This window comes from Columba livia, chromosome 1 (genome assembly GCF_036013475.1).
Source record: "Columba livia isolate bColLiv1 breed racing homer chromosome 1, bColLiv1.pat.W.v2, whole genome shotgun sequence".
Lineage (NCBI taxonomy): Eukaryota > Metazoa > Chordata > Aves > Columbiformes > Columbidae > Columba > Columba livia.
Window position 1 is genome coordinate 165,772,477 of NC_088602.1, and position 26,615 is coordinate 165,799,091.

Here is a 26,615-nt window from a genome sequence, read left to right on the forward strand (position 1 = left end):
TATGAAGCACTCATTCAGAAGAATCAATTTTTATTTAATCAGAAATGCTACTCATTTATGACTCATTTATCTCAATAAAAGCACTATTTAAATCTATATTAAATGGAAAATGAAGCTTTTAAAACAGAATTTTAGTACTGATAACATGCATAACACTGTCGACACTTTGTAAGTTCTCTATGCTCCTACTTGATCTCTTCAGAATCAGTTGGACTCAGCACCATCCCTGAAAATTCACATGCATGCTCACACAAATAAGGAAGCCTTGAGATAAAGTTGAAAACAATATCTTTGGAAATCATATGATAAATATAGAGCCACAATGTCATAATATAAATCAACTAAGATTACATGAACAGTTGCATCTAATTTGGTCAGTCAGGTAAAGCTATGAAGCTTACACAGTATGGTGAAGGTTTGAAAATTGCTGCATTAATTATTTAATGTGGTAAGACAACAAATGAAGTAACATGGCAAAAGCGAAAAGAAAGCAACCTTCAGATGACTGAAGAGGCAATTACAATAAAATGACATAGCCACAAGCTGAAGAGACATCGTCTATCAACACTAGCAACAGACAGATCAGATAAATCCTAAAATTATAAAAAGACTTTGCTCTTCTTCCTAAGAAAGACTTAATCACTGCAGTAGAGAACTCTTTTTTTTTTGTGGAAGAGTCCGAAAGAGCCGGATTTCTTCCCACATTCAGGAAATAGAGAACTTCAATAAAACAATGGACAAACTAACTCCCACTGTGGTTCAACTTTACAAGCAGTAACAAGGCAAAAGGTAATAATTCACAGCACACTTAGATTAAACACCACTCCCATCAATATTTTAACAGTTGTCATCAAGGGAATAGTAAAACCGGAGCCTTATTACTCTGAAAGATATGAAGCTGTTAACACACATCTCAATAAGGAGTTGCATTTCAGAATCAAACACCCCCAGGCTTTGATTTGAAATTGTCCACATTTGTTGTCTCTCAGGACACAGTTCAGCAACGATTGGCTTCTATTGAGAATTAGCAGTAGTTACGACAATGTGGTAACTAACACCTGATTTACTAACTTTGGGAGGAACTCCACGAGGAAAACTTGGTTTTATTCTGTGTAACTGCATTTCTTTTTCATTTATCTTCCTAAAATTTGGGAGAGATGTTTTAAATTACTGTTACGAAAAGCTATAGTGCTAGTGAATGCATTCTCAAGACTACCTGCATGCATGTACTGGACTCCCCTCATACTAGTTGTGTGAAGGGAAAAAAACAAATCTTTACAAAAGGTAAACAGACAAGTTTCAACAAATACTTATCAAAACATGCAATTTAAATAATCGAAATTTAAATCATAAATATGGATTGTGACATAAAGAAAAGCATTCACTCAGAGCACTAGTTAGAGAAACAACTAGAAGTTTACTTCTTGGCAGTTCCTAATTTGGAGCTTACAGGGTCTCAATGCTCCAACCATCTGTCCACTCCAATCTTTCTCAAGTACAAATTCTGCCCCAGAGGACCTGGAAAGTTTTCCAGAGACAGTTTGTCAAAACAAATATAATTCCTCAGCAAAAACTTATTTTCTACGAAAAAAGAACTTGGATAAGTCCTAGCTAGGTCTAATAACAAATGTTTGTTTGACTCCATTCCCTATATCAATGCCATTTTATTGTAACCATACACAGAAAACATACTCTACCTGCTCAGAAGCTGAGCAACCAAACTCCAAGCACGTGTAAGTCACTAGGCTAAAATCCAGAGCCACCACAGTGATTTCCTACTGCTATCGACATGTAAGTTTACATGCAAATCTTCTGATTGCCCACAAACTGTCCTTGCATGATTCTCTATATGCAAAACCAGAACAGGGACACATCTGTGCCTTTGACTCCAGCAGACCCTTATGCACAGCCAAAATTCTACCTTCTGCTGGCCCTCTTAACACTAGGAGGTTCAACTGTTAAATTGAAAACCAAGTCTGATGCATATATTTAGCAACAGTATCTAAAGAACAGCCTGAAACAAAAGCACTGAAATATAAGTGATAATACCAGGCCCCACTGTAATTTGGCTGCAAAGCTGGTAAAACATTCAGTCACCATCCTTAAAAACAGAGCAACAATCAGCTTGCATGTCCAGGTGTTTTCAGGTAGCCCATAGTCAATCTTACACTCTTGTAATAGGTTATAGAGATGACCATGACTAATTGTGATTAAAAATTGGTGTGGTACCTATTATGAGTCTACTCCACCCATATCAACCTGTAGATTTGATCTTTTTTAAAGGTTGCTTTGTGTAAGAAAGGTTAAGTCTGACTAAACACACCAGGGTCAAAAGTCAACATTTTGGAATGAAGCCTTCAGACGAACACAGTGAACATTCAGGGTTTTTTATTGCTTTTTCTGCCACCACACCTTTGCAGTAATCACTTTTTCCAGTAAGTTGGTTGAAGCCTGCAACACAACAGCACTCAAAATATTGTACAGATATTTCAGAAGTCACTAAGGTCTACTACCAGGATTTACCTTTGAAATTCACCCATATATAAGATCAAAGTTTAATCACTGTTTATTTCTCAGACAGAATTACCTTCAGTAATTATCTCAAGTATTTCTTGAACTCACAACTATGCAAAATAGTTTCCACTCCTATTTATTATATTCATAGCACAGTTCCTCATAAAGCATAGCTTGGCCAAGCCTCCAGTGTTTTTCTGCCACAAATTACTATGTTTTTCTACACGGTCAAAAAAGGTGTGCATCATCTTCTACTAGATTTATATAGCGTCATATCAGAAATAGACAGGCGTAAATAGTAACCTGGCTACTCAAACATACCAAAACAAACATAATAAATATGTTACCTGTTCTGTGGGACTTGATGCCAAGTCTAGCCAAGCGGACTTCCAATAGATTAGGAAAGAAGATTGCTTAAATGCCAGTCTGTCCTTCCATTTTTGATGTATCTGTTAATAATACAATGCAACTACCATTTTATTATTAACTTGGCTTCTAAGAGAGGAGGTCTGCCAGAAAGAACTGCATGGTTTTGAGGTAATCCCACTACCAACTCTTTCCCTCACCTCATTGCTGGAAAACACATTCCACAGTAGATTTAACTAAACCAAACTTGTGCCCATCTCTTGGCAACCCAATTCACAGTCCCATTTCCTCTCTACTTTAAACCAGGACACTGGAACAGTTGATATTGGGTACAAGATGGCTGCTGCTTCTATGGGATTGATAACATCTTAACCACCGGTAGACTTCCAAAATAATTCAGATGTTTTCTCAGTTTTGAGTCAGTGAAGTCCTATTTTCCCTAGAAGTCCAGCTCCTCAAAACCAAGACATATTTTACCCTATTTTATTCAGGAAACTAAGAGAGGATCAAGGAAGCCTACTCATACTGCTACAATCTTCATGGAGCTACATTTGTAATTTTTATATGTTTCCAGGTAAAGCAGGATTTCCCTGTAATCACTGGAAGCCATAACTTTATCACTGAACAAGCCTAGTAACTCATACAGTCTCTCCAAACTACATCCACTTCCATAAAAAATAAATAGTCTACCAGAATTAACTCAAAACTTGAATAACAAGAGTATTATGGCAGTGAATTAGTAACTAGGGAGGAGAAAATACTAAGGACCAAATTGTGAAATGGATTGTTCACTGAAAGAATATTTATGAACATAAAACTAAACAATAGGACATCACACTAACAAAGCCCTACAGGCTAAGGAGCTTAAACCCAAGTTTAAGATGACATAATGTCAGAGAACATCTGAAATACACAACAATGTTCTTAATTCATACTTACTTATTTCATGAAGCCTAGCAAAATCCTTGGGGTTTTAGCTTGTGTCTAAGATAAAGATAAAATAATTTTGCACTACTTAAAATCTTCTTCAAGTACTTCTAACAAAGTTGAGTATCATCAGTCTAGCTTTATTGTAGAAGCCAAATAAAATACACCAAACAGTTATGTAAAATATGACTTTTGCTATTTTGCTAAAAGAAGCTCAGTTTAAGCAAATCCAAAACAATCACAATCCACTGAACCCAAAAAAGCACACAAAAGCATACAATTAACATATAAAAATAAGTAGGCTCAGACACCTACATTCAAATAAACATAGCTCTATTTAATTGATATCCCCCTTTTCATTCACTGGTAACCATTGTTTATCCTCATTTGGAAGCACTTAATGCAAAATCCAATCTTTACTGGGAGTATCAAAGGAATGCTAACTACACTTTTTCATAAAAGGCAACATTATAAAGCTGGGTTGGCGGATAGTAACAGTGTGATTGCATACAGTTCATAGTTGTTCAATGACAATGAACCAAAGGAAAACTATTTGCTGGCAGCTGTAGTGGTGCTCTAGACTCACCTGAAGATAAGGGAGCCCTGTGGATGGGGAATGCAGGCCTTATCATAGCGAGCATGGATGTGTATTCTTTTTAAAGTGCATTTTACATCAGATTCAGGTGAAGGCTCTAAGGGAAAAGACAATGTGGGACTTACTTACTGCTTTATGCAGAAGCGTGATTTAGAAATAAATAAGTGTTCCATTTTTTAAAGTTAGTTCTCTCTGTTCAGTGTTTACCAGAAGAGTATGTCTATATGATTTGGCAAGCCTTTTGCATATTTTTTTACACTTAAAGGTATTTTAAGAAAAATGCTGGCATTTTCATAACTGCTACCTCATTAGAAAGATGACATTTTAAGTTTGCAGGGAAGTTAGCTTGGCTGAGCTCTCATTTGCTTCCTTACAGCTCACCAGGAAGTAGTATAAAATCTCAGAAGAATCACTGCTCCCTCCTATTGTATCTTGGGGGATTAAATCCCCCTAAGTGAGAACTAACCTGACAAGTACTTACCCTTTCCTTATACCAAACCTTCTTATATTCAAATATGCTTCGGATTTTTTTCTAGGTTTGGGAAAGGTAACAACCAGTCTGGTTGTCAGGTTAACCTTGCCAGCCTCAACACTACAGTTATTGTAAATTCTGCTGAAACGATGACTGGGCCAAGAGCTGCAGGCAGCCTTTCACAGGGCTACCATGCAGCTGAACGAGGATTTACTGTTCCAAAAGCCCACACAATGCAGCACTAGAGAGATACATTCCCAATACGCTGTTCGCTCCAGAACTTTTGGATTTCTGTGCTGGTTTAACTGTTGAATACTGAAGAAATGTTATAACCGTGACACAACAAATGATCTTCTAGAATTATGATAACTAAAGACACTGGTTTCCCTAATAGAAAGCAATTAATTTATGTGCTCTTTGCGGAGGTGAGAAAAAAAAAATCTAAATATCTATTCCTCTTTAGACTGAAAGAATGTCCAAAGCAAATATTTCATTTTTACTAACCATAACAAACTAAGAGTAGAAAAGAAAGTTGCATAAAACTTGCCAGAACACAGTTATTGAACACTGCAGTTTCTAATCTCAGCAATAAATGAAGGTTAAGGAAACCAGAAAATCTAATTACTCTGTAAATTTTTTAATGTGTTCTCAAGAAAAAGAAAATTGTTCCCCTGCTTTTAAGTAGACTTCACCCAAAGTGTAGCTACAGGTAGGTGGAAAGTTAGTTTTGTCTGAATGTAAAGGTTTTTGAACTTCCTTCAAAAGTCTTTGCATCCTGCATTGTTTACTCAGCACTGGTTCACACTTGTACTCAAGGCATCAACAGTTACTTCACAATTACTATTGCTGTAGTGCAAAATCCAGCGACGCTCTTCCAAAAAAACAAACAAAAAACCCCACCTCTGAATAATACAGACCTTTGGTACCACACTGTAGCAGTTCCTTTCAGTAATATATCCCCCATTATCATAATTTGATACCCAGTATTCATACACTGCATTAACAAAATATGAAACAACACATCATTACAGAACTACCGCGAATATGAGTGTGTTATAGCGTTGTAAATGTTAATTATTTACTGATGATTTCACTGTTTCACATACAGTTGTTGCTGCATACTGTGTACAGACAGACCACACAATTTACAAGATTGAATACTTAAAAAAAAATACAAAAACCTTGAAGATTCAAGCCTCTGGATGCTTCTAAAAATGAAGGGCCATTTAAGAACCACATCTTCAAACAAACAAACAAACAAACAAAATCAGGCATTAAAGATTAATTCCTAGCACAACGAATCTCCACTTTTCTCAAAAACAAAAGGCAGCACCTCTCAAAACAAAATCCTTCAAGGTCCAAAAACCAAAACACACTACCATCTCACTCTTTAGGATTCATCTGTCATTATTTTTAATATGTTTCTATATTCACAAAGTTGGGATTCTTCTAGTTTGTAAAATAAAAGCCTAATTACATACAGGCAGAAGTTCAGGCTTTCACCAAAACAAAGAGAACCCCAATGAATTTACAAATCATTGGAGTTGTTACTGTGTTTTGAGGATACGAGGACTAGCAAATGTAACTATAGCCAGTGTAATGACTGGCTCATTTCACAGACCTCAGTCTTCCAGCTCCTACTTCAGTGATACGTGATGAAGAAACCATTGAGTTTCCCAACAGAGATAGGATTTGTGTGTTATGTTCTGATTTGGCAGTCAAATGTTTGGTTTGTTTTTTGGGGGTGGGATGGGCGAGTTGTACAAAAGTGGAAAATCTGGCCTAAGCTCAGCTGATCTTTGGACACTGAGCTCGTTAAGTATAAATCCTACTTTTGAACTTCCTCCAATTGCATAAGAGGTGAAGCATCCCAAACAAAAAAAGAAAAAAAATAAGAAAAAAAATAAGAAAAAAATAATTCAGAAAGAGCCATATTGAAGACTTAAAATGTGTTTATCTTAAAAGGTAAACCCTGAAACAGTAGTTCAAGGAACACTCCAAAGCAAAATGAGTTCTGTCATAATGGTCTATTATAAAAAGCAAACCAATGGCAAGACTTTTTTTACTATATGCATTATATGAATGCTCAACCCTGCTGTTAGTGAAGATGTACCTTTAAAACTACACAGGAATACGGCAATGACAGCAAGGTTGAACATGTAAAATCTAAGAAATGTTGGTGCAATGACTAACTGTGAAATCTTAGTTTGTAGCTCTTGAGTTTTATTACACCATACCTCACACCCTTTTCTATATCATGGACAAGTTTATCAATACAGGCATCAAAACCATGTTTTTATTCCTCAGCATTCTCAAAGGTTTCACACCTCAACCCTTCAAACTTTGAACTAAAAATTTCAGATACTATATGGGTATTGGTCTTTCCCTCACCAAATAAATAAATAAATAAATAAATAATAAGAAATCTTACTATGAATCCATTAAATACCTACTAAAGTTGTATGTAGCCTGAGGCCCAACTGGTGACAGGTAGTAACAAAATTATGCATGTAATCACTGTGTAAAAGCAAATTAAACTTGGAGTTTCTTAATCTTTGAGTGTTTGACTTTACTGCTTATTATAACTTTAACGAATTAATATAACTGAATACAATTGTGCTTTGCTTCCTTTAGCTTCTATGGTTTTCAAGTGTGATATTGCACTGACTCATTGCACTTAGTTCATGCTCTGAAGAACAGAAGGTCTAAATTTCACTAAGAACCAGCAACGATGAACCAAGCTACTTTCAGTGCATACCACAAAAGGCATATAAAAAGTTCGACTTGCTACAGATCAACAAAATTGTTTAAAAAACAATTCAGATGGAAAAATGTATGTTCTGGAACAAGAAACAAGTAGAAGTTTAACACACATTGGTCGACACTAAAAGCACAAAGGAGCTTACCAAACATCAGTGAGATTCGGATGAAAGAAACAGTTTCTGAAAGAGTTTGGATAGGTGAATTCTACAAGTATGTAAGTGCACACTACCTCCCACCTACCAACATAAATATGCAGTCTTCATGCACAAGCAGTAAGTGCTTTCATGACTCCTTGAAATCTACAGCTTCCAGGGGCATCAAAAAGAGTAGCATTTGTTTGTTTTGCTTTTGGAGGATTTTTTTTTATTATAATGAAAACAACCCGGGCTTTCATCCTGCTAAATCATAATAAAGATATGTGGATAGTAGAGTTTTTGTTTCGGTTTGTTGGTTTGTTTTTTTCTTCTGGCCTGTCATCAGTATTGGGAAGGTCATTGGTCCATCTTTAACTCCTAAATAACGTTATTAAATTAAAAAAAAAAAATAGAATAAAATAATGAAACAACTTGGGCTGCCTGCTCTCCCAGCCGGCATACACCAGCACCTTGTAAAAAGAAGCGATTTCGAAAATGGAATTAACTTGCGTTGTCAAAGCTCCGCTTCTACTACGCTACGGGAGCCACACGCATCCTCTCCCGACCCACTCCCGGCAGCGCAGCGCCGCCCCGCACACCCCCGCCGGGCCCACTCCCGCCTCACGGGGCCACCGGGTGGCACAAGCCCGTGGGGCAGGCCCGCCCCACCACACCTGCCCCCACCCCCGGCTCGGCGGGGCAACTGCGGCCGGCCGGTGCTCCCCAAGCCGCCCGCGGGCCGGTTCCTGTCAGCCCACGGCTCTGTGCGGGCGGGACCAGCCTCGCCCCGCCTCACGTCAGAGGCTCCTCCTCCGCCCGCTCCCCTCAGGGGCAGGCACAGCCCCCACCCCCAGCGGACCCCGCCGGTGACTAAGCACGCCCGCCGTGGCGCCGTGACCGGCCCTTTACCTCCCGCCCGCTCCCGGGCTCCGCCTGCCGCCGCCTCCGCCGCGTCCCGTGCCGCCTCTCCGCCCCCCCACCCCGCCCGGCGCCTGCGTGGTGCGGCGCGGCGCGCGCAGGAATGTGCGTTACAGTTAAATAGTGGGCGCAGGGGCGGCCGCCGCGGCGCTCAGGGCCGGCGGGCGGGCGCGGCGGCGCAGGGACGAGCCGGGCCGGGGCGGCGAGCGGAGCCTCTATGGCGCGGCGCGGCTTCTGGGGCGGTGGCAACGGCGCGCCGCTGCTGTGACAGGAGCTCGGCCGCTGGGACTGGTGTTCCTCCCGCCCCACTCCCGAGCAGGGGACCCGCGCCGGCGTCCCGGGAGCGCGGCGGCACTCGGAGAGCGGAGCCGTGGCGGCAGCGGCGGCGGCGGCCGGGGGCAGCCGGCGTGTCACCGCCTCTATGATGAAATTTAAGCCGAACCAGACGCGGACGTACGACCGGGAGGGCTACAAGAAGCGGGCGGCGTGCCTCTGCTTCCGCAGCGAGCGGGAGGACGAGGTGAGCCCGCCGAGCACGTGGGGAGGGGGGCACCGGGCCCGGCCCGGGCGGGGCTCCTATTTCCCCGAGGGCCCTCGGGTGCCGCGTCCCTCTTTGTCTGGCCGGGGGGCGCGGGCCCCTCCCAGGGGGACACTCCCTGTGCATACGGAGTTGTGCTGCGGCTCTCTCCCCCCACCACCGGAGGAGGCGGCGACGCCGGCTCCCCGCTCGTTGAAGAGGTGGGGGGCGGCGGCCCGAACCCCTCTCCGGGGGCGGCGGCGGGCGCACCCCCTGCAGTGCCGGGCCGGGGGCGGGGCGGGCGCGGCGGCTCCGCGGCCCGACTCTCGCCCACCATCTTGGGGCGGCGCGGTGCGGCGGGGCCCACGTGCGCGGCGCCCTCCTTTGTGCGCGGCCGCGGCGCCTCCGGGCCCCCGGGACGGAACCGGGTACCGGCTGCAGCTCCGGCGTTCTCCTTTGTGTGCCCGGGACGCGCCGAAAGCCGGTTCGTGTGTCATGGCGCACTGAGGGTGTTGCCCTCAAAACGAGCCCCCTACCCTATTTTAGTGGTCTTAAAAAAAAAAAAAACAAACCAGTCCTGTCGTTTGGAAAACCTGCGCCTTGGTGGGTGTTTCCCACCAAGAGAGTAAAATGTCGCTTAAAAATATTTTTTGCCGGAGGAGCTCGGGGGCGGGAGGGGGGTGTTGCGGTTTGGGTTGTAGAGGAGAGCGCTCAGCTGGGGTTTTATGTTGCAGCAGAATCGGGAGGTGGCAACAAAGTTGTCCTGTGTTCCCAGCCAAGGTCAATGGCACCGGCTGCTATATGGAAACTTCGCTGATGGTTTCATTGCACAATGCGTTTATGGACTGTCTCAGGCTGGAAGCATACACTTTCCTGATTTTTCGTTTGCGTTTTGTTAATATCTATAAAATAACTACAAAGATTAGGGCTTGATTTTTTTTTTTAATTATTTTTATCCCTTTACATGCTGCAATAAATGTGTCCTGTCTAAACTGTCAGTACAGCAAATTGCTTGCTTATTTTTAAACATCTAGTAAGGAATATAATGCAGTAAGGAGAGGTTTGACCCCAAAATACCAATCCTTGAATTTAGGCAAAAAATTTTACGTGATTTTCTGCTATATGCCATTCCCTGTGTGGTGCAAATACAGCCTTGGGATCACACTGGGCAGCTTTTCCTAATATTATGAAGGAGGAAGGTGCCAAGCAGAAATGTTACTATCAGTCAAGGTTTTCTTTGGTTTTAGCAGCACTTATGATGCTCCACCATGCTTCTGCATTTACACGTCTTGGGTATTTATTTTTGGATGCTACTCCAGGTAATATTTGTTTTGATTTCAAACACCTTGGCCGCTATTACTGCTTTCTTGCACCAGTTGTAGTTAGAAATTAATTATTGATGTCACCTTTGTCAGTAATTTCCGCTCATTCTTCATTTCCTGCTGCGATTTCATATGTTCTCTTTAAATCTTGCATCCAAATGAGGCCACTGGCTGCTTCAAAAATTGTTTGTGCCTAAGGACATCCTTTGAGGCTGAGGACAGTGGTAGTGGCTGTGCTGCGTAAGAAGGGTGGATGCTGACACTTGTTGCACTGGAGCGATTTGGGGTGTTGCGGATGGTGCACCTGTATGGCTGCCATGAGGCTGGACACTGTGCAATTAGACATACTTGAGGATGAAATAAATGGGATAACACCGAGTCAGACTTGGGACCTAGATTAAGCATGTGGAAACAGTTCCAATCACTTTCTGACTAGTTATTTCCAGAAGAGTGATGGCAACACTTTGAATTTGCTTGACTGTTTCCCAGGTTCCAGCTCTATCTGTATCAATACAGAACCTGTTTCTTAGAAGTTTGGTGTCTGACTACGAAGTTTGATGCATATGATTAACTTGTATCACCAGCTGGGTTCCCCTCATTGGCTGGATGAGGCTTGCTTTTGTCTTTCTTGAACACTGTTATTTTAATATGCTTCTGTGTAGGTCTAGTTTGAGCGTCAGTGTTTCCTTTCCAGTTCTCTGGAGACTGTACCATTGATTTTCAGCTGACCTACATCTCCAGGGATCTTTGAATGAAGCATTACTTCAGCTATGGAGGAGCACCAAGGCAATACTTGGGTGACTGAAGGGAGAAGAGGGGAACAGCAGACTGAGAAAAAAATTTTGCTTTCATAGCTATTTTAACCTGTGGCATTACTGTCCTGTAAGCAAAGAATTGCTAGAGATTGGAAGAGAGACAATAGACAACTCAAAGCAATCTTTAGTGATATATTTGGTTTTAGGAGTCTTAAAGCAATAAATTTTTTCTCCAACTGGACATTCTGTCTGCAAGACTATCTCAATACATGATGTTCTACTTTTCAGCTGGTTGGTTTCTATATGGAGGAATATGTGTCTGCAACAATTTTCTGATACAAATCCTAGGATTAGCCTGTCTTCCTTCTTGTGTCTGACTTCCTGTAAGGCCAGTCCATATCCAGTTGTGCCTGTGCTCTCGTTTTTTTCCCCTTTTCTTGCACTTTTCATTCTGACGTGTCTGTAGACAGCAGTCATTCCTCTCTCAGGACATTTTGATTAACTTGAAGCCTTGCAAGCTTCGTCTCCTAAAACCAGTTTTCTCTTTGTGATCATCAGGGTAGCTCTTTCATTTCCTTCAATTTGACAGCCCTATTTTTTTGAATGTGGGTGACAGTTGTAGTTGCTTTAGGTGGAATCTCACTGCGTTGCGTAGAAGGTACTAATAGTTCTCTAGCCATACTATAAAAAAAACCACTGTTACAGGACCCGTCTTTATTGTGATTGTAAAGCTAGTCATCTTGTGATGAGTGGTGGTATCCAAGTCTCTTAACTTGTTCCCACCTCATGAATTCTCAACTTCTACCAGAAATTCTTAGTGTCCTGCGCATTAGATTAACAATATGTTCTTAACAAAATGTGATCCTTCTTCTGTAACTTCAGCATGAGATTTCCTGTTAATATCATGATTTACGGGCACAGCCTCTCAATTTGGAGACTTACAAATGTCAATAATGTCTTTCTGTGATCATCACCAATGGAAATCAGGCCAGTCGCTAAAACATTTAATATCTCTATTGTTAATAATGTTCTAGCAAAATCTGCATGTTATAGCTTCTTGGTCTGTTTCCTATCTGTATTGCGCTTTCTATGCTACCTTTGTAGCTTTGTTGAAGCCTGTGTTACAGCTGAGTTTTACGGACAGTGAAGCAAGATAGCAATTGAAAGACTGTGGTAACAAAGGATGTTTTTGCTAAAACCACACTGTATTTCCATTTGTTTTGTGTTCATTTCTTTATTTCTTAATTTGAAACATAGGTGGGCTTTATAATAGCGCAGAGGCAAAACTTAGTCTGGTGGTCCTTGCGAACAGTTTGAAATACAGCCACAGAACTCCTGCTCTCCTGCTACAGCACCTTGTCCAGGTAGCTTTACCAACAGTCTTTGCTGCCAGACTTAAAGTTGTTGAGTCAGTTCTCTTGGATGTTATGGGCTGGAAACTGGGCTTGCCTGCGGTGTTGCAAACTGTCAAAAGCTTCTGCTTTGTCTTGAGAGCTGGTATTGTAGCTGAAAGCATGTGCGTGGGAGGTGACTGATGGTTGTCCAGGTGCACCAGTGCAAAAAGTCCTTGCTTCTTGTTTCTTGATTAATTTTCAAGTGATTCCACAAGTGCCAGTTAGTGCTATATAGCCCATTTGGTTTAGATTTTGTAGCCCTCATGCTGTGATGTGTTAAAAAAAAAATCCTGGGGAAGCCCAAATAGCCAAGTAATGTGGCCAGTAGCTTTGGATTTTTTTGAGTGTTTTAGAAGATGATCTCGTAGACTACTATCATTAAACTATTGCCTGTTTTGGTCTCAGTGCTGTCATTTGGGCTGAAGAGAGAGCAAGACGGCTGGATATGAGCCTAAGTGCTGGCTCCTTCTGTCATTCTTAATGGAAATGAAGCAGTAATTGCAGGCTCTGTCTGCCATTTGAACAAAAAAAAAAGCTGGAAATGATGCAGGAACAATCCCATGAAAAATGAAACAAGTCTATATGGGCATGTAATGTGTGGGGGCTGCAGGCTTTTTGCTTTGAGCAAGCAAGAAGCTGTTAGGTGTGCACAGAAAGCTGTTGGTGTTCGGCAGATTGGGATGGGCTGTTGGATTTTTGTGTGGGGAAATGCAAGTCACTCTCGAGCAACCAGGAGATGTGGATGGCAGCTTCAGGATGAGCCCGCAGGATAACCTCTCAGTACAGTGAGGACCAGCTGCTTCCAGGGGTTGGAATTGCTTCTGCATTCAGGACTCTGCAAACAGTGGTTTTACATAAAATGCTGATGTCTTGGTGTCTGGGTGAAGGGTAGAGAAGGAAATTCTTGCCTCTCAAAGCAGTGAATGAGGCAAGCCTTTAAAGTAGCAAGAGTAAATAGTAATAAACATTTTTTTTTTCCCTAGTCATTTGGATAACTAAAACAATTTTAAAAGCTAATTGAATTTTTCTTCTATCAACTACATATTATACAAATAAATGGGCAGTTATTTTTGAATACCTTGAATATAAAACTTGAGTGTGTTGTAATTATTTTGGCATCTGTAACACTGCTTTATGTAATTGAATGTAGTATTGAAAGCCCTAATTTAGTGTTCAGCCAGCAGTTGATAGTGGCAGATCTAAAAACTAGTTTCATATGCAAAAAAAAGTCTTCTAGCTTTTCAGTTTTTAATTTTGCCATTTTTGTCGTTCAGCTTTGTACAAGAGATGAAAATAGATGGGAAGGGTTTCCTGTTACTGTCGAAACAGTAGTGAGGATAACTATTGTCACACACTTGTGGGAAATGCAAATTGTTGAATTTTTTTTTCCTGGAGAAGGATGTACACTTGCATGTTAATTATTGCCTTTTAACTTTGAGTTAAAATGATTGGCTACTACTATTGTATATTCTTTTTGGTCTGATTTAGAGAATTCTGTTTCTTGGGCTGTAGAATGTAAAGATTTAAGAAACTCTTGTTTGATCTACTTTGTTCTGGTGGTCACCCTTTTATTATTTTTAAAAACAGTAGCTTTGTTCAGTTTCTTAAAGCTGTTGCTTCATAAGAGCAACAGTTTTATTAAAGGATAAAGTAAAATGTTATTTTTATTTCCATTGGACTAAATCTGAAAACCAGAAAGACCTGTAACCTGATCTGTAAAACCTTGGCCCAGAAGTGTCACCTGGCTACCCTGGCAAAATGGGATGTTCTAGGAATTTTTGTAAATAAACTTGCAGAGTGATGAAAGATCTTCCATACTTAACTCAGAATGTGGCATGTGGTTTCTTCGTCCTTCAGTGTAAGCTCTCAGGTGTAAACACACAGATAATGTGTGGTTTAAAATATAACTTGGAGTATGACCATGGCACCCTATTTAAGGTTGGCATGCTCTCCAAAGCAATGTGTGGACTGATACAGGTTACCTGTCTTGCTCTATGATTGCCTAATACAGTATAGGCGTATTTAAAATACCAGAGAATACACATTTCGATGTGCGCTCGGTGCACTGTAGTTTTCTCTTGTTCTGTCTCAAGTCCCTGCCCTGTTAACATACAGGAGTAATAATTGTCATGAGATGGTCTCTGCCTTAGTTTTGCCTCTTGATATTTGGATATCATTTGTGTGGTGTAGGAAGGGGTATAGCTTGAAATCGAGACTTATAAATAGCTTCCAAAATGGCTTTTTATGGTGTGTTTACAGAGACAGTGTCTGCTTGTGGCGTATTCCTGCAGGCTCATATGGGGTTCTGCAGTGGCTTAAGCTTGTGTTGATATTAAATAAAAATAATTCAATGTTAGATTGCTGTGGTAGGATTTATATCAGGTAACTGACTTATAAAACACAAGTGCCTTGTTATCCCTACTTCCATAGAAAAACAGCTTTTTGCCCGCATTGCATGTGCACTGTGCCTTCATGTTGGGATCTTTTTTGACAAACAGCAACTGCATCCCAGCAGTGGAAGCCTTTAAGTTCAGTGAAGCTGTAGGAATTCGGTTGTCCACCATGGCTGGAAGCTGTAGTCTTCACTCCTGCCTCTTTAAATACTGAAATCGGTCATCCATGAGCTGTTTTTTATTGCAAAACCTCCATTACTTTTTACCAGTAGCTATGGTATTAGATGTCTATGCTATACGAATGTGTTTGCTGGGGTGGATGGTTGCTCAAAATGGGCTGAGGGGTGAAGAAGACATGGCTGTAGCTGTCTTAACACAAGGCTTAAGGTGTCCTGCAACAAAACTTGTTGTATGTTTTGCCCTGTTTAGGAGATGCTAAGTGTTTAGATACATGAGAAAATATAATTTATTTCTTACTTGCACCATCCTATGTTTACTTTGAGGACTTAAACTGGTGGCTAAATTTCTGTTTGATTTTTTTTTTTTTTTTTTCACCAGTTAACTCAGTGGTTCTATAAACTTCCAAGTTACCGGTTTCTGTGAAATAGCAAAGTGGCAGACTTCTTCAGAAATATGTACAAATCCTAGCTAGAGATATATGCATATATATCTCTAGCTAGGATTTGTAACCGTGTTTTCTTAAACATCTTTTGTAGATGTGAGAGTTCATGGACCACAGGTTGGTGTGTAATTTTTTTCCAGTCCTGTTTGTAGAGCGCTTAAAAAAGTTTATTTTAATTAGGTGGCTTTCACCGGTTAATCCACCTTGAAGAAAGATATTTGGCTTTGGCCAGCCGCTGATTTCAGGAGACACTACGATTTGACATAGTGCTTAAGTACTTCAGTGGAGCCAGTCTGATAAACGTAAATATTTTAAAACAAATTTTGTCTTCAAAGATTAATGTGTGGTGGGTTTTTTGTTTTGTTTTTTTCCAAGTATGTCAAAGACAAAAAAGCATGAAAGGTAACTGGTACTCATCAAAAAATAACCTTGTCATGTCTTTACCTGCAGCTGAATGGTTCTCTAAGACTCTGAGCTCTTGTTTCTGACAAGTGCTTGAAAGCTGATCCCTTAGTCAAACAGATTATGTTGCTGAGTAACGGGTAAAGCCCAGTTCTCCTGCTCAAGATTAGGCCGTGGTTTCAAGTTACCAAGAAAGGGGCAGCAAAGCGAGTTTTAGCTCTTCACCTAATACCCTATGTGTTTTCTGCCGTGGTCTGTATTGACAAGCATAAGGCAAGAAGGACATACTGTAAAGTGGATTTGGGACCTGACCCAGCATGAAAAGTAAAACATCTTTTATAGGCACTTGAGGCATCAGGGAGGGAGGGTTTCTTTGTTTGCAGAGTGTTTTTGCAGCCAGGAATCTCCTTTTGCAAGATCCACACCCTTCATCGCACCACGGGACCTGTCAGATCTGATTCTCAGAAGCATACCAAAGCTCGAGGGGCATCTAATGTTACAGGTGACTTGAGTGCCTGTTGACATGAGGAAATACATTCTGACTGATGTACCATAGTAGTATAGTGATGTCTAATCCTGATATGAACACTTCAGCCAACGAACAAGACCAAGTACTTTAAATAGCCAGAGGAAGGTACTCGAATTCTGAATCACTATATCAACATGCTAGATCAAATACGTGGATTTCATGGGAAATAAAACTTATAGACTAGTAGAACTTTAATTGGAAGTTAAAGCAAAACTTCTGTGAAAAGGCTGGTATTTTTCAACCTATTGCCATATAGACTTAAAATCAGAAAATCCCAAAAGGAAAATCATTTGCAGATCTGATTTTGAAGTATTAATATATGCATGTGATTCTTTATCATTCTTCTTCAGAATGCCAGTAAAGTTGTACTAGTTGCTGTGCAAGCATCATTCTGCTGCTTTGAAAACTGATCTTTACTTGAAGTTGGGATGATATTTCAGACTTTATTTAATAAATTGTACAGACATAACCCAGTTTTCCGAGTTGCTTTCAAGATGCTGTGCTCATGGTAATGAGTGTTAGGATTCAAGTACTGCTAGTTGTTAGGCCATTTCTCTGCTGCTCTGCCAGTTTCTGTTCATTGAGACTAAATCTTCTTTTTAAACTCCTTCATAGCTGGGGGCTGCTTTTCAGTCTGTTGTCTATCAACTACTTTGCTAAAGGCTCTTGAATTGGCTTAGGCTGATCTGAAATTGGGTAGTTGCACTTACACCTTTCTGCCCCAGTTTGTGTGGTGCTGACCCTTGTATAGATGTGTACAGATTAGAGCTGAATGCGTGCAGGCTGAAAACTAAGCTTTAATGGTGCGAGCTGGTTTTTAGCCAGATCAGCTTCCTGAACTCATTGTGTCAGTGTAAGGGAGAAATTAAAGGTGTTGCAGCCTTGACTTATAATTAAAATAGTTTATTGAAATGGCTGTCAAGTCTCATCCCAAGGTTTTTTTACTACTCTACAATAACTTTGTGTACATTGTATCTCCAGGTTAAGAAAAATCATGTTGAAAATTATTGCAGTAAAGGAGGACTATAAGCAATTGCTCTACTGAGAATATTTTTAGGAAGCCAGAAGTATGTTCCTTACTGAATGCTACCTGTGAGGCATTGCTCTGGCAAGTTGTAAAGCTCCGTTGCGTTTTTCAGCTTTCTGGAGTCCAAAAAGAGACAATAGCATTCTTGAAAAAGGGATACAACAGTAATCTAGAGGTGAACTGAGAAACTGTTTCAGAACTACAGAAATGAGGCAGAGATTCTTAAAAATAGCAAGAAGTGTTAAAGAAGGCCTCTAGCTACAGTAGAAGGTGGAAATGTGCTCTCTAATATGAAACATGTGCTTTTGCCTAAAAATTCATGCATTGAATCCTGCAAATATGGTGCATTTGGCTATTTTAGTGGTTTGATAAGGTTTGAAAGATATGCTTTTTTCCATGCTTCTTGGTAATGTTTCTGTGTTGTGGCATTCAGAGTAGTTCCCCAGTACTTTTAAAGAAGCTCCTGAGCTGAAAACAATTGGAAGTTGGAAGTGTTAGGGAACAGTGAAATTTTTCTGCTCATGTTTTTCCCTGAGAATCTGCTAATGGCCATTTTGAAACAAATCATGGTGCTGGACTGACCCTTTTGGCTGTATTTGGATGAAGCCATCTTTATGACTCTTTCAGGTGATTGTAACTTGGGCAGACCAGCCATCTAGGCTGAAGTTCTTCATGTTGAGTGTGCTACGTTAGACTATATTAACTTACATCAAAGTGTGTCCTGTTCTATTCTCAGAATAGGGTTATAGTGTTATTTTTTTGCTTCTTAGTGTTTCTGATGCCTGTGAGAACATACAGTACATCTGTTCCTTCTAACAGCATTTTGACACTTTGTTTTGTACCTGAGAGGTATTAATACATCTTGATGCCCTTAAGATCTCTCTTACACTCTGACCAGTTTAAAGCTTCTGAAATTGTTCACGTGTTCTCACCTTCATAAAACTTGGGAACTAAATAATTTCTCTTCTATGTACCTGCATTTTCCTTTCCTTCTCCGTGTTCTCCGTGCAGCGTTTAGTTGTACGCCTGGGTAATCCAGTGTTCTTTGCAACCAAGCACATGCTCAGTGGTCTTGCGGGGTGAGGGATTGATTCCCTTCCTCTTGAAAGTTTTTCCTCTTAACTGCCGGTTTTACCAGAAAAAAAAGGCAAACTTAGCTATCTCGATGAGGTAATTCAAACAGCAAGTTGCACGTAGCTAGTGGATTAGTGGGGGTGATGAAAGGGGAAAAAATGAGGTGTGCAGTGGGGAAGAGAGGAATAGATGTGGTTAGACTAGGAGGAGAGAGCTTACAAAGCTGTCTAATGACAAATAATTTCTGTAGAACTGGAGTGGTACCTTTTCAGCTGTAAGTACGTTTTTCCTTGCAAGTAATGTGTCCACTACGGAAAAATTCACATCTTGCAGTTGATTTATAGTGTCTTCTGCTGCTGTTGTTTCATTGCTTCAAGCTGTGGATGACTCTGCTTGGAAGTCAAAAGAATCCAGCTGTGGGGGTTTGTTCTGTCTGGCAAGTTTCAACCTTAACCTTCCTTCTTTTTTAACGTAAGCTGATTTTTAGTACAATTATTTTTGTAGGCTATAATGCCCCACAGTTAAGAAAGATAGAAAGTAATGATATTTGGTATAACCTTAAGTCATTTTCTAACTCTTTGATTTCTTGATATGAAAAAAAAAAAAAACATAAGGAGGAATAGCTTTTAATTACACTCTGTATTACTCTGAGCTGTTGCCTTTTTAGTCTTCTGGAATATACGGCTGCTAACTGTTTCATGGGTTTCTTTTGACTTGAGAATACTACAGGCCGAAGTTTTGGCATCTTCCCTTAGAATTTTTCAGTTGTTTTGTCTGCAGGCTTAGCATTTATAGTGAGCAAGTCCCATGATGCTACATACCCTGTAGTTACTTTTTGGTTTTTGGTTAACCATATCTTGGTTAAACATATTGATAGGTGCTTATTACAAGTAAGCTGGCTAGCAGTCTGTCTTCCTCACTGCACTCAAAGGTCATTGCTATTCCTGGACTTGAAAACAAGGTAAAAACTTGGCTAGTAAGACCCAGTGGAGGAGTTTTCTTGTTCTCGTCTTAGCTGAATTCTGCAGCTTTACTGCTTCACTTGGCAGTATTATGGAAAATAACAGCTTTACCTTAGTTTCTAGAGTAAGATAAGATTGCAACCAGGCAAGCAGATTTGATGACATTATTCTGTACTTTGGAAATCTTTTAAAGAAGGGAGTTGATTGTCAATAGTAAGGCTTTTTCAGAAACATGGAGAGGGCAGTGATCACTTACAAGTAATACAAGAAATCTCAGTCCTTTCTCTGCATTCAGAGATATGAGATACAGATTTCCCTGCATAGTTCCTTTGTTGTCTTCCGAACATAATGAGGTTATGTTGTAAAATTTGGTGTGCGTAGATGTGAGTATCCAGAGTCTTTTCAGTAAACTACAGGAATCTGCATGAACATGAACCTCTTCAAAAAAGACTGGGTGTCCAGGCAACCTGGATCTGTTCTTCTGCTTTGCTTGTATTAAGGGAAGATGAATTGCTGGCTTTTTGCTGCTGATTTTGCACTTGAGTGCATTGTCAACCAAGGACAGCTTTTTGGTGCCTTCATTTTTAAGTGATCTGTATATTTACAGCCTAGTCATTCAGGTACTGTGGGATGTGTTTGCTGGCCACTTGCAGGTGGAAACACCTGAAAACTGCATCCACTACATGGAATAATAAACAACACACACAAAAAAGTGCAAGCGAGCACAAGATTGCTTACTACCATAACTGAAAGAATCTGTGTGGAGTGCTTTCAGCCTTACCACACGATCTTATAATTGCTAGCTATCAGCTCTCAGCTTTTGGAGAAATTGATTACAACTGAGTACATTTTTGCTAGGATACCCCAGGATGGATGCCTTGTACCACAGTGGCTTCAAATGTTAATGTTGCTGGGTGGAAAATCTTGTGCGTCTGAAGGTCTCAGGGATATAACTTAGTGTGATCCCTTGAATTCAGACTGTGAAAGCAGTGGGAACACAGGAGAATAAAGCGTAGAGGGAAAGATGCTTGAGAAAAAGCTTCAGTCCCAGGTTTAGTGGAGACTTGGGTAGTTGCCAAAATGAACTCCCAGGCTGTAACACTTGGGAGTTTATTTTATATATAGCTGTAAAGCCTGTCTACCAGAGCTGATGTATTTTAATGTTGCTTACTTGCTAGATGCATTTGTTTAAAAGGGTAATTTGTTAAAAGGGTAATTTAAAGCTAATAGATACACAAACCCAGCTCAATAGACTATTGATCAGGTTAGTGGTAGTCAGCTATTACATAAAGGCATAAAAAATTCCTGGCTTTATGCTACACTGCCAGAACCAGCAACCTGATTTATCCCTTAGTAGTAATTAAGAATTTTATGTTTAGCCTTAACTAGACAATGAATGCTGATTAAAATCATTCTGCCAAGCTGGGGATGATTTAATGTGATGTAATCATCCTTTTGTTCATCATTGTTACTAACTTCCACATGACTGCAGTGAGTGCTGGTTTCATCAGCAGAAAATAATGTGTGGTGCTTATGTCTGTGATCCCACAAGTGAATTCATAACTTGATTTTTACAACTGCTCTTTAAGTGTTGCTGATGTGGTGGTTCTTGGTACTGATATAGATGCTCCACATAGGTGTCCAAAACCTTTTTCTAAAACTGTATTTGGTGGAACTGTGTACCCTCTTTGGGAATCTTTATGTTAAAGGATCCTAGGAAACTACAACCTTTGGTTGTAAGGATCAAGTTGAGATGCATTTGTGTCTAACCTTGTTGGCTTTGCTGGCTGTTTTTAGATAGCTGAATAAAATATTTGACTAAAAATGCAAACACTTAAATGCTAAGAATGGTTCTGTACTAAATGAGGTCTCTGTCGTGTTCCTTATTTAGCATAGGAAAAACTTGGGGGGAAATCAGCACAGTGGAGAATCCCTCAGAGTAGGAAAAATCTTTACTACAAATAAACACTACAACAAGAAAATACCTGTCAGATGAGGCTCTTCCGGGTGCTTCTCAGCATGGACACGCATCGTTGCACTCACAAAGGTGTGCAGTCATCTTAATTACACTCCCCAGGTTATGTAGGTGAACTGCACTGTATTTCCTTGAGTGCCAAAGGAACGCAGTATAAGTGATGAGCATTCCCTTGTTGCCCCCATCGGGGAATAATTTCACTATATAACCCAATAGGAGATTGAGTTTAAAGACTGTAGGAGTAGGTGGTGAGGACTAGACTGTCACTTCAGTCAGTACTTTAACCTTTAGACTGAGGTTCTTGTTGTTAGTCTTTTAATTGCTTCTAAAGATTGCAGCATTGACCCTGTCCCTTTGCTCCCCACAGTTGTCCTTTGACTTCAGGGTAGGGCTTGGGTAAGTATTGCCTAGAAACTGAAGTGTGCTACTGCACAGATGATTAAGTAGGTCTTACTAATCAAAATATCTCGGTAAATACAAGTTACACTGTTTATTTCCATGTGGTCCTGAATCAAGGTCTTATTTTCATCATCTTCTGCTGCAATTACTCGATATGAGGCATCCTAGTTTGTTGGACAGGTGGCTAAAATGTTTTCAGCTCTGAAGGATGGGTCCTACAGACAGTGGTTTTTAAATTGGCATCTATCGATAGTGTGACCAAGTTAGAGTCAAATTAAAGTGTCTTGGAAAAAAACCCCTTGTTATTAAATTTAGAAATCACTTAGAATGCAATGTGTTGCAGTTCTTCCTCTTACAGAAATGTTAGAAGAAACCAAATTGGACAAAAGCCAATGAAGTATTCTCATTATAATTTAGTTATACAATACTGTAAGCATGCCGTGCTAGCATAACAGTTCAATTACTGAAAAGAAGCTTGTCAAAAGCTTAAAATTAGAAATATGTTCAGAAGCCCAGTTTTCTGGCCAAAAGATGTTGTTTCAGAAGAATTGTTTTAATTTCTGTGTGATGCAAATGTCTTAATTTTCACACTTCGCCATCTGTATGACCCTCAGACTTAATCAGTATTGGAGTATTATTAGATTTTTGTGGTACATCCTCATTCTTGTGTGTACTGTATTATTTTTCATATTGTGTCTAAACATTTGATGAAAGTGTTTATGCAAGGAGATTACAATGACATAGTTGTCTTGGCTTAGTTTTATTAAATACTGGATGTTGATAATTTTCCTTCATCTTTCCCCACCCCGCCCCCCCCACTTTTTATAACTCCTGCTTGCCTGTTATGTTTCATTTCTGAAGTCCATAATCCATCTGGCTAGGTGAAAAAGTGCATTGCTGAAAAAGTAGATAGTACCAAGATTCCTGACTTGTGAGCTATATTTAACAGTCATTTGCCATTATTTATAGGTGCTGTTGGTAAGCAGTAGCCGATACCCAGATCAGTGGATTGTACCAGGCGGAGGAATGGAACCAGAAGAAGAGCCAGGGGGAGCAGCCGTCAGAGAGGTGTATGAAGAGGTAACAAAACAAAAATATCCAGCTGCTTTTTGCTGTTGCTATCTTCAGATGGGAATCGAGGAGGAAGAGGGAAATCTACCTCCTTTTATCAAGGATTTGACTAAGATTTCCATGGTTGTGAAGTTCAAAGAACTGCAGTTCTGTGTGTTAGAATTGGGGCATAGTGTGGCGAGGTGAACTAATTAGCTTGTTTCCCAGTATGCTTTCATTTCATGGCTAAATTTCTGTCTGCCTTCATAAACACTTACTGGAAGTGGAACTGTGACTTCATGCCAAATAACATGGTAGTGCAGCATCTTTGTGTTTGTGCAGAAAACATTTGACTCGCAGCTCTTCTAGAACAGACTGAAAGTGAATGAAAGATTAATGTGTAGCTACATAAGAAAGAGAAATAAACAGACCTTTGAGGAGATGAGATTCCAGACTAAACAGATTAGAAACTGATGTATCTAAGCGGTTGAGAATTCAACAATAAAAAGGCCTTGTTTTAAGGCTCTTTATTATGAAGAAACCACCATAGGTATAATCTGCCTTTCTATCTCTGACCTTACCTCTAGGCAAAACAGAGTTTTAAGTCTTGATGAATTAATGTGGTTTCCCACTCTAGTATGGTGCTTAAATAGCAAGTTAAAAAAATTTGAATTTGAATTTGTTTCCTAGGCAAATTGTTAAAAATGTTAAATGTTACTTGAGTATCTAGCAGCCAGCACATTATGCTACATAAAACTTCAGGAAAACCTACATTTGATTTAGCTAGAAATTATGCAATGCATAAGTGACTACAGATTGACTCCTAGAATGTTCATAGAATGTCCTGAATTGGGAGGGACCCACAAGGATTGAGCCCAACCTGTCCCTGCTTGTGACAACCCCACAGTTCACACCATGTGTCTGAGGGTGTTGTCCAGTCTGCTTGAACACTGTCAGGTTTGGGGCTGTGACACCTCCCTGGGGAGCCTGTTCCAGTGCTCTACCACCCTCTGGGTGAAGAACCTTTTCCTAATGTTGAACATCAATGAATGGCACATCTTCTTGCCATTCCCTCGGGTTCTGTCATAGGTTGCTAAAGAGAAGAGATCAGCACCTGCCCCTCCTTCTCTCCTTGTGAGGAAGCTGTAGACTGCGATGAGGTCTCCTCTAAGTCTCTTCTCCTCTAGGCTGAAGAAACCAAGTAACTTTAGCTGCTCCTCATATGGCTTCCTCTCCAAACCCTTCACCAACCTCTTCTGGACACTGTCCAGTAGCTTTATCCTTTCCTATTGTGGTGCCCAGACCTGCACCCAGTGCTCCAGGTGAGGTCGCACCAGTGCAGAGCAGAGTGGGACAATCACCTCCCTGCCCAGCTGGCAATGCTGTGCTTGATGCACCCCAGGACACCAGTGGCTCTCTTGGCTGCCAGGACACACCATGGGCTCACGTTCAACTTGCGGTCGACCAGAACCCCCAGATCCTTCTCCATGGAGCTGCTCTCCAGCGTCTTGTCCACCAGTCTGTACATACAGCCAGGGTTGCCATGTCCCAGGTGCAAAATCCGGCACTTGCACTCATTGAACTTCATGTAGCTGGTGATTGCCCAGTTCTCCAGTTTGTCCAGATTTCTCTGCAGAATCTCTCTGCCCTCAGGAGTGTTGATAGCTCCTCCCAATTTTGTGTCATCAGCAAACTTACTAAGTAATCACTCAGGTCCTGAGTCTAAGTCTTTTATAAAGACATCGAAGAGTGCTGGCCCTGAGATGGATCCCTGTGGAACCCCGCTGGGATATTAATTCCTCATATCATACTTCTGAAATAGAAGGTATAACGTTTCGCAGAATGTGGATGCATGCTGGCAAGTGAGCGAACTAGACTTTCTGGTAGTCATAAACAGTTTTCTCATCCCAGTTTGACTACCACTATTCTTAAAACGCTAATTAGCAACAACGTTACTGTATGTACAATTTTTTTTTATTAACCATGCTACGTAGTGGTTTATTTTCCTTACCCTTAAGACTGTTTTGCTGAGTTTGAGGTTTGGGAACTTGATGTAGATTCAGCTTGCCCCAAATGCTGCTTGCACAGGACCACTGGCTTAGTGTTCTGAACACTGGTGGTTTTAGTTCCTTATCTGACCTAAGGCAGAGTTCAAGATGAGGAATAGAGAAATCTCATCTCCATGTCAGGCTAGAGCTAACTGAACTGTAGTCGTACATTTGTTTTTTCTCTGGTGGTGAAGAATACAGACCATCTTGAAGAGACTTGTGTGCAGCTAGTATGTCATCGTAGAACCATCTAGGTTGGAAAAGACCATGAAGATCAGAGTCCAACTATAAAGTTAACACTACGAAGTCCACCACTAAACCATGTCTATAAGCACCATGTCTACATATTTTTTAAACCCCACCAGGGATGGTGACTCCACCACTTCCCTGGGCAGCCTGTTCCAATGCCTGACAACCCTTTCTGTGAAGAAATGTTTCCCAATATCCCATCTCAACCTCCCATGGTGCAACTTGAGGCCATTTCCTCTTGTCGTCCTATCACTTCTTACTTGGGAGAAGAGACCAACACCCACAAAGTTGCTGTGGGAGTTTGACCAACTATTGAAAACTGCCTGAGTGGTCTCGCTTCTCAGCTTGTGGGAATGCAGTGCTACACACAAAGCTCTTGGACTGACTTCAGCACAGTAGTGCAGCAGTGAGAGTTGTGACTGGGAGGGGTCTGATAACTACAGGGTGTTTCAAAAAGATGGACCCATTTTGAAATTACTGTCTTTGAAATTGGGTCCATCTCTGATGCTGCGCATGGTTCTGTCCTGAGAATATTCTGAGAAACACTTCCAAGTCCTGGCTTTGCTGGAGCTCTGCTCACAAATTTCTGCAGTGGTGCAATGTATGAGCCATGAGCGTTGGGGAAGGTTAAAGCTGGGATAGCTAAAGAATGAGTATAGAATGTTACTGGATGATACATCAAATAGTAAAAACTTAGTACCAATTTCTTTGTTAATGTAAAAGTCCAGTTAGAGTGCATACACTGCCCAGACACTGCAAACTACTCCAGTTCATACAGATACCACAGTGTTAGTTGCTTCTGAATGTTTTTCCCTTTGGACATGCTTTCATACCACTAGGTCAAAAAAAAAAAGAATAGAGCAGATGAGAAGGTGAAAAATAGGAGTACCTGCTGTTATGATTTGAAGCAGCCCTTCCATAGTTCAGTTTTGTTGTTGCCCTCACTTCTTTATCAGGGCAAAGCAAAAGCATGGTGGTTCTGGTCAAGAATTGCAGTAATCAGCAACCTACACTGTTTTGAATACTAAATACATATGTCAGCTTCCTGCACGCATACACTTGTACTCTTTTAGTTGTGTTTTGTTAAGTACTATCACACAGCGACATGCAAACGTGTGGCTTAGGCAAGTGCTTTGATTTCTTTTCAGTGTATTGTACATTACACTGTTCTGCAGCCGCTTAGAAAATGTGTTGCCATCAAACGTTCA

General features: G+C 40.8%; 1 protein-coding gene and 1 long non-coding RNA gene across 3 annotated transcripts in view; one reads left to right on the forward strand and one right to left on the reverse strand.

Annotated features, from left to right (window-relative positions):
- LOC110363184 (uncharacterized) overlaps positions 1-8,746 on the reverse strand; it is a 141,726-nt gene extending 132,980 nt beyond the window's left edge. The window contains exons 1-4 of the long non-coding RNA XR_010468336.1: positions 8,681-8,746; positions 4,394-4,499; positions 3,820-3,864; positions 2,862-2,963 (exon numbers count right to left, since the gene is read on the reverse strand). This is a non-coding gene — a long non-coding RNA (uncharacterized LOC110363184). The remainder of the gene's footprint in view (positions 1-2,861; positions 2,964-3,819; positions 3,865-4,393; positions 4,500-8,680) is intronic.
- NUDT4 (nudix hydrolase 4) overlaps positions 8,674-26,615 on the forward strand; it is a 30,955-nt gene continuing 13,013 nt past the window's right edge. Inside the window, exons 1-2 of one of the 2 annotated variants that reach the window (XM_065042718.1) lie at positions 8,674-9,209; positions 23,030-23,140. In XM_065042718.1, coding sequence (XP_064898790.1) covers positions 9,111-9,209; positions 23,030-23,140 — 210 coding nt within the window. In that variant the 5' untranslated portion in view covers positions 8,674-9,110. The remainder of the gene's footprint in view (positions 9,210-23,029; positions 23,141-26,615) is intronic. The other variant, XM_065042723.1, reaches the window with a different exon arrangement.